At 41.0% G+C, this 13,689-nt stretch overlaps 1 protein-coding gene across 2 annotated transcripts in view; it reads left to right on the forward strand.

The window, feature by feature from the left end:
* The window catches only part of Sgcd (sarcoglycan delta), a 935,702-nt gene that overhangs the window by 767,023 nt on the left and 154,990 nt on the right, over positions 1-13,689 (forward strand). For both annotated transcript variants that reach the window (XM_060363800.1, XM_060363799.1), the window contains one exon: positions 9,286-9,373. In XM_060363800.1, coding sequence (XP_060219783.1) covers positions 9,286-9,373 — 88 coding nt within the window. The remainder of the gene's footprint in view (positions 1-9,285; positions 9,374-13,689) is intronic.

Here is a 13,689-nt window from a genome sequence, read left to right on the forward strand (position 1 = left end):
ACAGAGGTAATTGCACACCTGTTCAGTCATTACTACATTGTTCACAGGATATAGGATCACCCTAGGTAGATATCCATCAAAACTGAATGGATAAACAAAATGTAGCATATTTCACAATTCTTCCATAAAGAAAAATAAACTTATGTTATTTTCTGGAAAATAAGTGCAACCAGAGATCATCATGCTACATAAATAAGTCTTAATACCCAAAAGTATAATATTTCCTTTCATTTGTAGAACTTACAATGTTTTATAGTTTTGTAAAATCATTTATACATGTATAATATCAAATCAGAAATTAGAGTAAAAGGGAAACTAGCAAAGGGGGACAGGGAAGAGAAAGGAAACTAAAAGGAAAGAGTAGAGTATAGTTAGAGCATAAGAGATACTGGAAATAAATAGTCTATATGAAACACACACTGTACTATGTCTGATTATATACCAATAAAAATAATGGAGGAAAGGCTTTCCCCTAAAAGCCTGAGTCAGGCTTGGTCTCTGGGTATGCCCTCAATGCAATGTCTCTTCTGCGTGCACCATCCACCATTCATTGCACACACTACAGTTGCAAATGCATTATTATTTATGGAGGTCTAAGTTTAGTACTCACCTCCCCTGGTAGACTTGTGAGCTCCAGAAGGTCAAAGGCCACCTGCTTAGCATTTGGCACAGAACTTTGTGCTTCAAAGGTACTGCAAGAACATTAGTAGAATAGATTGACCCAGAACAGGTGAAAGATGGTCATTTGACACCAGACGCTGCACAGGTGCTACCTATCCAGAGGATGTTCCAGACTCTCTTTAATCTTCATCTTATCAAGACTCGGGGGTAAAGATTTGTGCTGTGACTTCCTGTTACCTAGAGGCTAGACAGCTCAAACATCATCCGTAGCCCTACAGTACCTTGCGCTGAATTTGGCGGTAGACAAGTATTTCTTGATTAAATGACTATAATACTACCACCTCGCCATCACTCTCGTACCCATCTTCAATTGCTCAGGGTGTAATGTCGTGCCTTTAAAATCCAGGCAGTCACTGTCAGGGCAGTCCCTATCAAAAGTCAGTTAATCGCTTCATTTATTGACAACAATCGCTCTCTGTTGACTCTCAATTTGATTTGCACATTCAGATATTCAGCAAATATTTATTGAAAAGCCTAGCAGACGCCAGGAATGTACTGGGTACCAGAAGAACTGGCTGTCCCCTTGTAACATTGACATGTGACCATGATGCCTGGAAAGAATCCTTGAAACAAAACAGTTTGTCACGAGCAAGTGTTGATAGAAACTAAGTTGCTCCCAAATTTGGGCACATGGCAGAGGAGCTGGACTAGAAAGCGATGCTGGAATAACTGGACTGTTTCCTGGCTTATTTTGAGCAAATGATTCACAGGATAGCTTCATTATTCAATACTGGAAAGATACTGTAAAACAACAGAAATCCATCTAAGAATAGTCATAAAAAACACCCCAGGCAAAACTGAAAAGCATACTCTAGTTATTATTTTTCAACACTTGCTTCTTAAGTGGTATCTACATAAAGTATCTGCTGAATAATTATGACGATGTTACAAACATTTCATGTGTACTGAAGAAAAACTTGCAGACAATCACTTAGAAGAGAACTAATGACAAATCCAGGTTGCAGCTGTACCCTTTTCTAGAGCATATCAAGATTTTGTATTGTTTCAGTGTTAATTATGACACTGTATTTTGTATGATTGCTACTGCAAAGGACCCAGTAATTTCTGACCTCCCAGATTTCTGTCAGCTGATCAGGGAAGAATAATCATGCTTTAAGGAGTTTAGATGAGGAACCAACTATAAGAATCCCCAACAACAATTTTTTTTTTGGTAAAATACTATGAAAAAGTTGGGCAAAAGGAAATTTTCCAATATGCTGAAGCAAAGATTGGAATCATTTGTCTCTGGCATAAGCACCCTGCTCAACTACACAGGGACAGATGCCTCTGCATGGACCCTTTCTAAAATCCTAGAGCTAAAATTTGCCAGCCTAAGATGATATAGCAAAAGGCCCACTTTCTTTTAACTTCATTTGCCAAAAATCCCTGAATATTGTTCAATGTTCCATCTACCCGACATCCATACTATTTTACTAACAGCTGATATCAGTAAGAAAACCTTGACACAATTAACAAACCAATGATGATATGTTATTGTTAATTAAGGCCCCTCCTTAATTCTGATTAGTTAATTTTTTTGTCTACTGTCCCTCTTTCTGATTCAGGATCCCATGAAGAACACCCTAACACATCTGGTCCCTATATATCCCTAATCTCTTATGGACTGTTGACAGTTTCTCTGGCATTTTGTTTTATTTTGTTTTGATGACCTTGAGAGTAATGAGAAGTACCAGTTAGACATTATATGAAATGGACTTTAACTGAGATTTGCCTCCTGAGTACAGGGAGTTATGGGTTTGAATGAAAGGACTACTGCTGAGCTTAAGTACTGTTCTCTTAACAATATGTCAGTGACTCCTACTGTTAACATGATTTGTCTCTGTTGCTATTGTCCACCTTGGTCACCTGGCTGATACACTGTTATCTGTTTATCCTTAGCCCTGAGAAGATCTTTTTACCTCCCTTCTATCTTGTTCACTTTCAAAGGAAGGTATTATGCTCAGTCCATATTAAGGCATTGAGAGCTTTATTTATGTAAATTATCTGAAATTCTTCTACACAGGACATTTCATAACTCTTTACAATTTACTTAGCTATTTGTACACATTTGTTGTATATTTTGGATTATAATCCAGTAAGACTTTATTTTCTTTTGTTGTTTGAATTTGGGAGTGCTTTTCATTAGCCCCATATCCCTTTGACATGCTCCCATTGTGAAGGTGTTCTGGATTCTGATGGTGTTTTGAAGAAATCCTTTCTGGTGTGAATATCGCTGCAGACCCAGTCTGTACATTTCTTGTTTCTGTGTTAAAATCAGCAGTTTCTAAGGCAGTGGTTCTCAACCTGTGGGCCGTGACCTCCTTGAGGGTCATGTATCAGATATCCTTCGTGTAAGATATTTATATTATGATTCATAACAGTAGCAAAATTACAGTTGTGAAGTAGCAACTAAATAATATTATGGCTGGGGGTCACCACAACGTAAGGAATGGCATTAAAGGTTTGTATCATTGGGAGAGTGGAGAACCAGTGCACTAAGGAATTCCTCTAAGGTAGAGTTTCTGCTTCCTTGTTTACTGTGCCAGGATGTTTTTATACTGTCCCAGTGCACACAGTATATACTTATTTTTTCACTATATTGTGTAGACTTGAACCTCATTTCTTAGATGCAGAAGCTGAGATCCAAAGAGAAGTGACTGACCCAAAGTTATACAGTTATTGGAGAAACGGAGATGTGATTAACGTTCAAGTCTGTCCCACTCTGAAGATAACACTCCACCTTTGTTCCATAAAGCCAGCATCCTGTGACACACACACACACACACATTAGACAGAAACAGTTGTGATTCTTCTTGCCTTTGTGTGAGGAGGAAGAATCAGAAAGCCGGCCTGGCTCTCCTTGGGAGGACTCTCCCCAGGATAACAACAGCCGGTTCTTTTCCTCTGAACTTCCTGCATACAGTTCAGAGCCCTCCCGAAGTGTGGCAGTTGTTTATGTGCTATCTTGTATTTTCCCTGTTATGATTTCCAGAACAGATTGCTAGCTCCTCACCGGGCAGGGAAAATATACTACAGTGCAGGATTATCCAGATAAGGAGCAGCAGGCTACTACATCCTGTCAAAACAGACTGTGGTGATCTGGGTTTGATTCAGCGCAAATATTAAAACCTGCGTATCTCCTACCAAAAGAGCACAAGTCTCCACTGAACTGATACCACATTGTTATTATAGTAATTTGGCATTCACTAGGTTTCCTCCTGGGCTGGGAACTTCTTTTTTTTTTTTTCAATGCAGTTTATTCAGGAACCTTAAACAATCCTCGGACCCTGGGGAAAGCCAGCCCACAGCTTAAATAGCCTCTGGGTAGCCAACCCAGGCGTGCCACATGGGCAATGCAGATAGGTCCACATACATGGAAGCAAGCCAGATCCTCAGCCTTAGCCAAATGTGGAATTGTTCGTGACAGAGAGCACTCACCATTGGGAAGGTGGAAGGCGGAAACCAGCTCCATCTTTAAGGCATAGCATTCCACAGCTCTCTAATGTTACGCTCAGGATGCAAGGCTAAGCACTGCACTCAGGGTCAGCCGCTTTGGACCCAGAGAAGAGCATGTCTGGTTGCATGCGGGTTGATGCCCCAGGTCCCGCCTCTGAGAAAAAGGTATCGGACGGGTCTGATGCTCTTTGGGTGGATGACACCTAAATGAACATCGGTACAAAGTCCCAATTTATTTCTAATTTCAGAGATCAGACCTCTACTCTTGCCTGATGCGTCTAAAACAAAAAGGGGAACTTCTTAAGGATAAAGGTTATTCATGTCTCCTGCTTTCCCGAGCCTGGTACAGGATCTGACATAAGCCAGGCATCTCATTAATATACATAGAATATCTAAAATCAGCTCTTGGCATGTAGACTAGCAACTGCTTGCTGTTTAATTGCACACAATTTTGACTGACTTTCTTCCTAAGATGGCCATGGTATAAGGTGACTCTATAAACACAAAATGGCAGCTCTGAGAACTCATTTTTGCTTTTTTTGCAAAACAAAAAAACAAAACAAACAAACAAAAAAAAAAACATTGAGAAGAGAGTAACACAAAAAGAATCAGCACAGTTTTGAAATGTGTTAAGGAGGTAATGAAAGGTAGCAGATATGTCAAAGCTTGATCCTATAGCCTTCTAGTTAGAGCAAAAGAGATGTGAGCATAGCATGGTATAGAGCCCTGGCAAGCCTTGGTTGGATGGATTATTTATGGATTTGGAAGTCAGGGAGCAGAACAGGATGACTTAAGTCCTAGACATACAAACAGATGAGAAGACAGGAGAGAAATTCACTGTGCATGCTGAAGAGAGACCCAAAAGAGCACTGGATAAAAAGGACCAGTTATGTCTTCAGATCTCCCAGGTAGGCAAGCTCTTCTTTTTCACGTATTAGAAGACTGGACATTTTCTTTACTTTCTAGAAAGTTGTTCAAGCCAGAGCATCTCTAGTCTCTGGGATGCCCAATGAAGTTGAGATCAAGAATGAGGTAGGAGAATCAGAAGGGTTAACTGAAAGTTTGCCTAGTATAAGGAAAATGCCCGGTCCCCTTTCCCTCTGATATCCATGTCTAGAACAGGGAACATGCCTTGTGATTCTGGATTTCATCTGGTTGCCTGTATTTTCCATCCGGCACCTGATGTCCTTTAGGTAAAACGAGGGACCCCATTGGGTCACTCCAGCAAATTAGTAAAAGCTGCCCTCTCACTGAGCCTGGTCCCCTCTTTGGTCTGTGTGACTCTCTTCCAGCCTCCAGCCAAGTTTCAATCAAGGCCATGTCTGTATATAACCCAACAAGACCAGACATCCTAATGCTTCCCAAACAGTTCTACTAACTCGAGATTAAATATTCAAATACATAAGCCTAGGGGAGTCATTTTCATTCACAGTGTCACAGAAATGAAGATATATTCCTCGGCTCAGCTGTAAACAACACATACATAATCATAGTACAAACTTAGAATAGTGATTTACTCAAAGCTAAGTAGAACCTATACCACTAGAGAAAGTGAGTGAATAATATCTAAAGTTGATAATGCTGGAGATAGAAGGACCTGTTGGTGGACAGGATACAAAATCCCCAAGAAAACCTGAAGATATATTGAAAGCTCTTGCAGGGATGAAAAGATCTGAATTGCCGCTCTTCACTGTAAGTGTTGCAGAGTTGACATTTACCTGTTCCGTTTCAATATAAGGATAAATAATATATTTTTAAACAGATACAATAATTTTAAATGTCAGCAGGATGAAGCCATTTGGTGTCGAAATGGCCTCTTGCACACTGTAGTCACTGGGGAACATGCTGGAGTGAATAATGTTCATGCCAATGACCCCAAGACATCGAGAAAAGATTGCACTGTGTTCTGTGAGCCTGCTTAAGAGAACTGGAAATGTGGTAGCTCTTCTCCATCAAAGTATCTGTGTGCCCCAAATGCCAGCACAAAATATGATGTTTGGCATCTTTTCCATACCTCACAGGTAGCCTTCCCTATATTCAGAGGGCAGGTTGATTGCAAGCAATCACTCCCCACTCTTGGCCATCAGATGAGTCTGCAGATCCCTTTATGCCAATACATCTGAGTCTCCAGACAGCTTTCTCTGGGTTCCTTGTCCTCCTAGGTCACATGCAGGTCATCTTGAGGGTCACCGTGTTGGAAGGGGAATAGTGTAGGAAACAGAGAAGCAGAAAGGGCACCCACTTGCTCCTCTTCTGACTCCTCACTTGTCCTGATTCATCTGAGGCCTTGAGAGTGCTTACTTGGCTGACATTTTCCTGGCTTCCAGTCAGAAGCAGTCAGAGAAAAGCATGGAATTCACAGGGTTCTGGCTGCCTTGAAAGGCTCTCCCCTTTGTGTGTTGTCTCATGGCCTTTCTCTGGTAATCCTTCCATTACAAGTAAACTTGACGGTTATAACAAAAAGCACTGGGCAAGAGTGAAGCTCATTGTTCCAACTCTGATATAGCAAAGAGTCTATTTTCCAAGATGCCAGAATGTTAGAACAAGTGATGCTAAGGTATAATATTGTGATGTGTTGGTAAAAAGAAACAGGCAAGCAAGATGACTGATCCTGTAGAGGTATCTGCCACTAAGCCTCACCATTGGACTTTGATGCTTGGAACCCATGGGGTGAAAGGAGAGAACTGACTTGTGCAAGTTGTCCTCACGTGCCTCTGACCTCCACATGTGCACACACACATACACATAAGAATTAATAAACCACAGGGCCCTAACCCTAAACATAAAACTGTAGTCAACTAAGGAATGCTGAGAGCAGGACAGAGTCGTCCTCAGGGAAGACCCTTGAAATTGGTTATTCAATACCAAATGGACAGCCCTGAAATATATATTCTATAATGTGTGTATGCACATATAGTATATAAAATTATATATATATATATATAATTACTATATAAGTAATTGCAGGGCTGTTAGAAATATATAAATATAGACACATAAGTACATATGTATACATATATATGTGCCATGGTTACAACATGTGTTCTCAAGGTTACATGCTAGTCATGGAAAGTTATTCCTGATTCCAGACTACTCTTTACTCTGTAGAGTCATTTTAATGAATATATGAAGAAATGTGTGTGTGTGTAATATGTGGATTCAGCACATATGTAGTTCTCTCTATATACTTAAGAATGTGTATTTGTATGTATATGTAGCATAACAGTTGAAAAAAGAGAGAGAGAGAGAGACCAGAGACCATAAATTTGGAGGGAAGGGAAGGGCTTTAAGGGAAGAAAAGAAAAGAATAAATTTATGTAATTATATTTTAATTTTAAAAATAAAATAAATATAATAAGAACTAAAATAAATGAGTAAGTAAACTATGAACGAAGTGGTGGCTATAACATCTCTCATAAAATCTAGAACAAAGTTGTTATGAGATTTTTTTTTGTATGATAAAATGGTTTGTATCAGCATGAATACAAAAGTAATGTTTGAAGATATTGGGATTTGAAAGGCATTGGTAAGTTAATGGCATGTGTAGGGAGAAGGGGGCTTTTTGAAACGTAGAAGCTGAAAACGCTAGAAATGGAAGAAACAGATGGTTGTCAGAGGAAAAGTTCTGGTGAGGGGGCATATTCTGGGCATGATCCCTGGGTTCTGCAAATTAAAATCAGGTTTGATTATTGGTACAAGGGATTCTACAGGTGTTTAGTAACTGACACATGGATAATGTTAAGAACTTGCTGTGGTTAGGAAGACTGTCATGGCCCTACCACCCTTTGGTGAGAGGTGTCAGCTTCTGCAAAGTGCTACATTTTAGTGATTCAAGTGTATTACTCAGGGATCAGGGTCTGGATGGGACCCACAGGGCCCGGCAGGAAGCAGAAATTTGAAGGTAGAGACTCAGTTTGTCCATCTTATAGGACAGTGGTTTTATGAAGTTTGGGCAGATTCATTCCACTGGTTTATTAATAAGTTTTGTGGGAGGTATATACCATGCAATGATAGGTTTTTGCAAAACTCATTCTAAGTTCTTCTTAATTTTTCCCATAACAAACAACTAATGCTACTACCAGTAGGTATTACCGGAAAGAAGAACTTTTGAACCAGAAATTGACAAGTAATGTCTGTGAAATATTTATGTTATAAAACCACTCATAGTTTTTTGGATTTGGTTTAATATTTTTATTTTTTTGCCTGTTTGTCTTTATAAAGGTTTTTTTTTTTTGGCTTTGAAATGACTGGGAAGGATGGAAGAAAATAACACCTATGATACATTAAGTTTGCATAATATGTTAAGTATGAAATGAGAATGATGTAACATCCAAAGATTAGTGCTATGGTAACATTTTCTTAACATACAGCCATGACTTCTTATGTGTGACCTTTTGAAATCTGACAGTATATCATGATGGCAGAGGTGAGGAGTTTCAACAGAGATTATGCATCCCACAAGGTTTAGGATCAGGCTTGTCACAGAGAAAGTGTACCATGCCCTGTTCTGGATTTCATTCTAAAGGAAGAAGGTAGCACAGTGTGAGAGAGGCATACGTGATCAAGGAGAAAGTAGACAGTGAATCAGATTACTTAGAGAAAAAGAGCCCTGGGGATGAGACTTGGAAAAGTGGGCAGGCAGAGATCTGCCTAGGGATGCCGTCTCCCCTGGGTTCCTCATGCCTGTGTTGTCAGCTTTCCTTCCACAGATGATTGTCCTGACTGGCAGGCGTTCACCCCACCTTTCTGCTGTTCCCTGTGGGAGCCGCATGGTTCAACTGGAAAACTTGTAAACTTGAGCTCCTGTCCTCCAAGGCTAGCTTTTATTGCACACTAAGATACAAAAAAATTCTAAGTCTCAGCTATCACTTATCCAGTTGTGTGTGTGAGAGAGAGAGAAACAGAGACAGAGAGACAGAGAGTGACAGAGAGAGAGAGAGAATGTATGTGTGTGTTAGAGGTCCATCTCTTTGGAGGACATCACAGCACACCATTAAACATTTGGACTTCTAAAACAAAGATACATTAGTGAGGATGTGGTTAAAACCAGGTCACCCCCTTGCAGAGCTGGGATTACAGTTCCTTTTTTGTAGTAATCTGCCACCTTCATGTGATTCTTCCTTTTTTTTTTTTTTTTTTTTATTACAGGGTAATGCCCTATACTTCAAGTCTGCTAGGAACGTGACAGTGAACATTCTCAATGACCAGACAAAAGTGCTGACTCAGCTGGTGACAGGTAAGAAAAGCACAAATGAACAAATGGTTGGTCCATCTGAGTCCTAGACAAATCAGACTTTACTGTCCTGTGAAATACCATGTAAGCTTGAACAGGGATCTGCTGGCCATTTACTGTGAAGAGAAAGAAAACTCAGCCTGCAACCTCTGATTCTACCAAAAGATACAGACCCAATATTCACATAATTTACGAAGCACCATAGCAGTGGCTTTTGCTGAAAAGCTGTTTTTAATAGATCGTGGCCCCTAAACACGAGCCCGCTGCTTTAACCTGTACTCAACCAAAGAAAAGCTCCTTTTAAATGTTGTTCTTTATTTTCGAGAATTTCATTCATGTATACAATGAGGTGTGATCACATAGGCCTCCCCCCTCCATTTTCTCCCTTCAGCTCTCCCTAGCACACTGCCTCCCAACTCAACGTCTTTGATTTTTTAATTCCAGTTTGTTTGCTCATACACGCACAGGTATGGGCTATTCACTAGGCTATGGGAAACTGGCCAGGGGCTATATTGCCAAAAAAGAATAATTTTCTCTCCTCTAGCAACTATACGCCATTTGTAGCTCCTCAGAAGGAGAGGGCCTGGAGATTGTCTACCTCATCTATGCTGGGGTTTAGGCCGTCTTGATCTTACATAGTCTTGTGCAGGTAACCACAACTGCTACAGGTTTGTGAGTGTGCTAGCCTTGTTATGTCCAAAAGACAGCATTTTCCAGTGCTCCTCTCCAGCCTCCAGCTCTTACATTACTTTGACCTCGTCTTCTGCAATGACCCCTGAGCCTTGGTAGAGTATGTGTCAAAATAGATGATATCTCACTTAGTGCTGAGCACTCAGTCTCCTTCCTTAGCACTTTTTGGCCAGTTATGCATCTCTCTCTCTCTCTCTCTCTCTCTCTCTCTCTCTCTACTGCTGGCTTCCCATGGCACAGAGAGTAGTCTAGGTGTGCAAGTATAAGCATAAGTGTTTAGAACACAGTTTGGTCACATGACCCTGCATGATGCCATACTGACCTACCAAGATGTGCCTACATATGCATCAGTAACACAGTAGTTATAGGGTAACTGACTGCTTTCTGATTGGATGAGGCCCGTTCCGTAGGAAGGAATTTAATGCCTTGTGCTGTGATCTGAGCCAAAATCCCATGGCATTGGAGGTCATATAGAATATAGTCATGCCATCCAACTTCCTTTTTCACAGTGTAGGAAAAGGTCAGTACTCAATTGAGAGAGCAGAAGATGTGCAAAGCCACACCCACACTTTATAGGTTGTAAAAGGGGATTGTGTGTATGTGTGTGTGTGTGTGTGTGTGGTGTGGTGTGGTGTGGTGTGGTATATGTGTGTATATGGTTGTATGCATGTGGCCATATATGCATATGAAAATCAGAGGTTGACATCAGGTATCTTTCTCCATCACTCTCCACCTTAATTTTTGAACAGCATTGCTCCCTGAGGCCAAAGTATCCTCATTGGTGAGACCGGCTGGTGAATTAATAAGGGAGTTTTGATTATCTCTGCCTACCTCTCTACCCCTCTGTTTCTGATCCTGAAAGCACTATGATAACTGACCCAGCTAGAATGCCCAGCTTTTACGTGGGAGTTGTATACCCAAACTCAGGTCCTCAGTTCCCGAACAGCAGTAACTTCGCTATCTCAGCCATTGCCCCGGCTCCTGTAAAAGGGATTTTTAATGATAGTTGGAAGCCTCATCCTATTTTCTGTTTGCTGTCTTTGAGCCTAATTCAACTGCAAGGTGCAGATGTGTCCACAGGCTATGAACGTGTGGTTCATTTTAGTATGGAAGATCTGTCCCTAACAGCTGTTGGAAATACCCACTAGGTTTTAAGCTTTGAATTCAAACAGTTTAAATAAGGATTGGTTGTTTGTCATAATGACTCTACTGACAAGCCTCATGGATACGGTCACGTGTTGAGCTGTGTGATCAATGCCCCTTCTGTAAGTTTATAAGAAATGATAGACAGAGAAGCATTGTCTACACCACAGTGGAAAGAGAAAGTGTGGGTCTGAATGGCATTGTTAGACCTCCAGAAGGACATGCCATTTGACTTCAGTGCTGAGAGAAAAGCATCCAGATGGATACTTTGAGAGAACACTAACTCAAATGCCCTCAAACATTTCTGGAACTAGAATCTCGAGAGTCCCACTAGGAACCAAGTCACAGGGAAGCAGGTGCCTGCGCACACAGAGCCATGCTCCCCTTTCCCCAGTAAAGCTACAGATGGATGTCAGAATTACATAGGCCTGAAGTGGGTTGGGCCATCCACAGCTGAGGAGCTTCTGGGTCTGTGGAAATGCTGCCCAATAGAGCCTGTGATCCACAAACACACTGTTATAGCAGGCATCTGGCTTGCTTATATAACATCTGGCCTTCAGTCACCAGTGCTAAATAATTAAATAAACAGCTCCCGGTAAGTAGTGATTTAAGCAGCATGTGTGAAAATGTGCCTCCAGGACAGAGAGAAATCCAACCTCCAGCTTCCAGATCCCATGGCATAAAAAGACCTGACCTAGCCTGTTGATCAGTTGTATTAATCTGCAGTGGGAGATTTGGTTTACTTGAGAGATTGTTTTTGATAAAGCTGAAAAGGAACATTACACCTCTAAAGAGAGCTCACCTCTTTCTCTTTTACTCTTCACTCTTCTCCTTCTCTCTTTTTCTGTCTTCATCTTCCTTGCCCTTCCAACTCCCCCCCCTCCACATTCATCTCCTCCTCCTGTTTTGCCTCCTCTCTTCTTTACACCCTACATCCATTCTCTAGATTCTTCCTTCTCCCTACTCCCCTCTTCCTTCTTCATCTCTTACCACTCTTCCTCTCTATTCCTGCCCCCTCTTCCCTCCTTCTCTCTCCTCCTCTCTTTATTTTCTGGCCTTCCAGTCATTTTTGTCTTTTGATCTCCTGTTCCTAAATTAATGCCTCTTAGTCACTGAAAGACACCAATCCTTACTCTCAAAATGAGTCAGAAGAAAAAACTAATGCTGGGGTGGCGAGAAGGTAAAAATAACACCTTCTAGTTCCTATTACAGGAGATGTACAATTACACGAAGCAAATTTCTCATTTCTTCTAAGCATTGCAATCCTGAGGATTCCAGAACTATACTGTTGACTTGGGGAGTATCCTAAAAGTCCACCAGAAGGCCTGATGTTCCAAGTTCAGGTCATCTTTTTTGAGAGGTAGATGCATTTTGACTCATAACATTGCTGACTGAGTATCTTAGGACAACCCATCTTTGAAGTTTTGGAACATGTAAGGAAAACAGCTTTAGGAGGAGAAAGGGACTTAGTCCCAAAGGGGAAAAAATGAGGTAACAAGCATGAGGTTTTTCCTGTCTTAGATTCCTGGTGGTCACAGTACCTGCAACCTAACGTCTTGCCTTTTCCTCCTAAATGGGGAGAGGAGACTGAAGAGCCACCTCACACACCCAGAGAAAACTATTAACGAGAGATGAGCTTCACCTCAGAAGTTATGTTTTTCTATTCCCAAACAACTGCAGATTCACTAAAGGGCTTCCAGAACAATGTTCAGTTCCACCAACATTTCACTCCAGAGTCCTCTTTTAAGATTCTGGCCATGCCCAGGGAATTCTGGCAGCTCTGGGTAAAACCAACAAAAGACAAAGCTGTCTGCACCAACTCGCCAATAGTCACTATGAGGGCTTTTGGCTGAATCTTTGCTTTGTTCTGCTTTATGTTGGCCAACAGTTCTGGCCCTGGTAGATTTTATTTTGTATTTTATGGTTCCCTGAAGAGAAAGACAACTTAATTGTGTTTTGTATACTCTGATTGCTTTGGTCTTTTTCAGTCAACCCCCCCTCACATAGATCTCACACATTGTTTAGGAGTCTAGAGTGAGCTCAGGCTATTCACAGAAAGCTTGGAGCCTAGTCTGACAATCTTGCCTGGTTCATGAAAGCCAAGACCAAGCATTTGTCTCCCGCTCTCGTATCTCCATATGACTACATCTAGAGGGGACAAAGTGCCCTGCATGTCCATCCTGAAGTTTTTCATTCACTTATCATTAGCAAATTGTCTCCTCATCCCCACTCTCCTTCCCTCCAAACAGTGTTATCTTTCCAAAATTGGCAAGCAATACAGAATTTTACTTAATGTTTTACTGGCATCAGTAAGATAGCTACATCTTAACTCACATGGGACTATCTACTCTAAATCCTTCACATTGATGTTCTTCAGGATTTCCTTGAGTTCTTGGCCACTTATTTTTACATTTCTTCTTCCTCAGAAATGTTATCTCCTTGATGTTCTCAATGTGCTGACTCAAGCCCTCTTCACCTTCCTAGAC

The sequence above is a fragment of the Meriones unguiculatus genome, chromosome 11, assembly GCF_030254825.1.
Source record: "Meriones unguiculatus strain TT.TT164.6M chromosome 11, Bangor_MerUng_6.1, whole genome shotgun sequence".
NCBI classification, from domain to species: Eukaryota; Metazoa; Chordata; class Mammalia; order Rodentia; family Muridae; genus Meriones; species Meriones unguiculatus.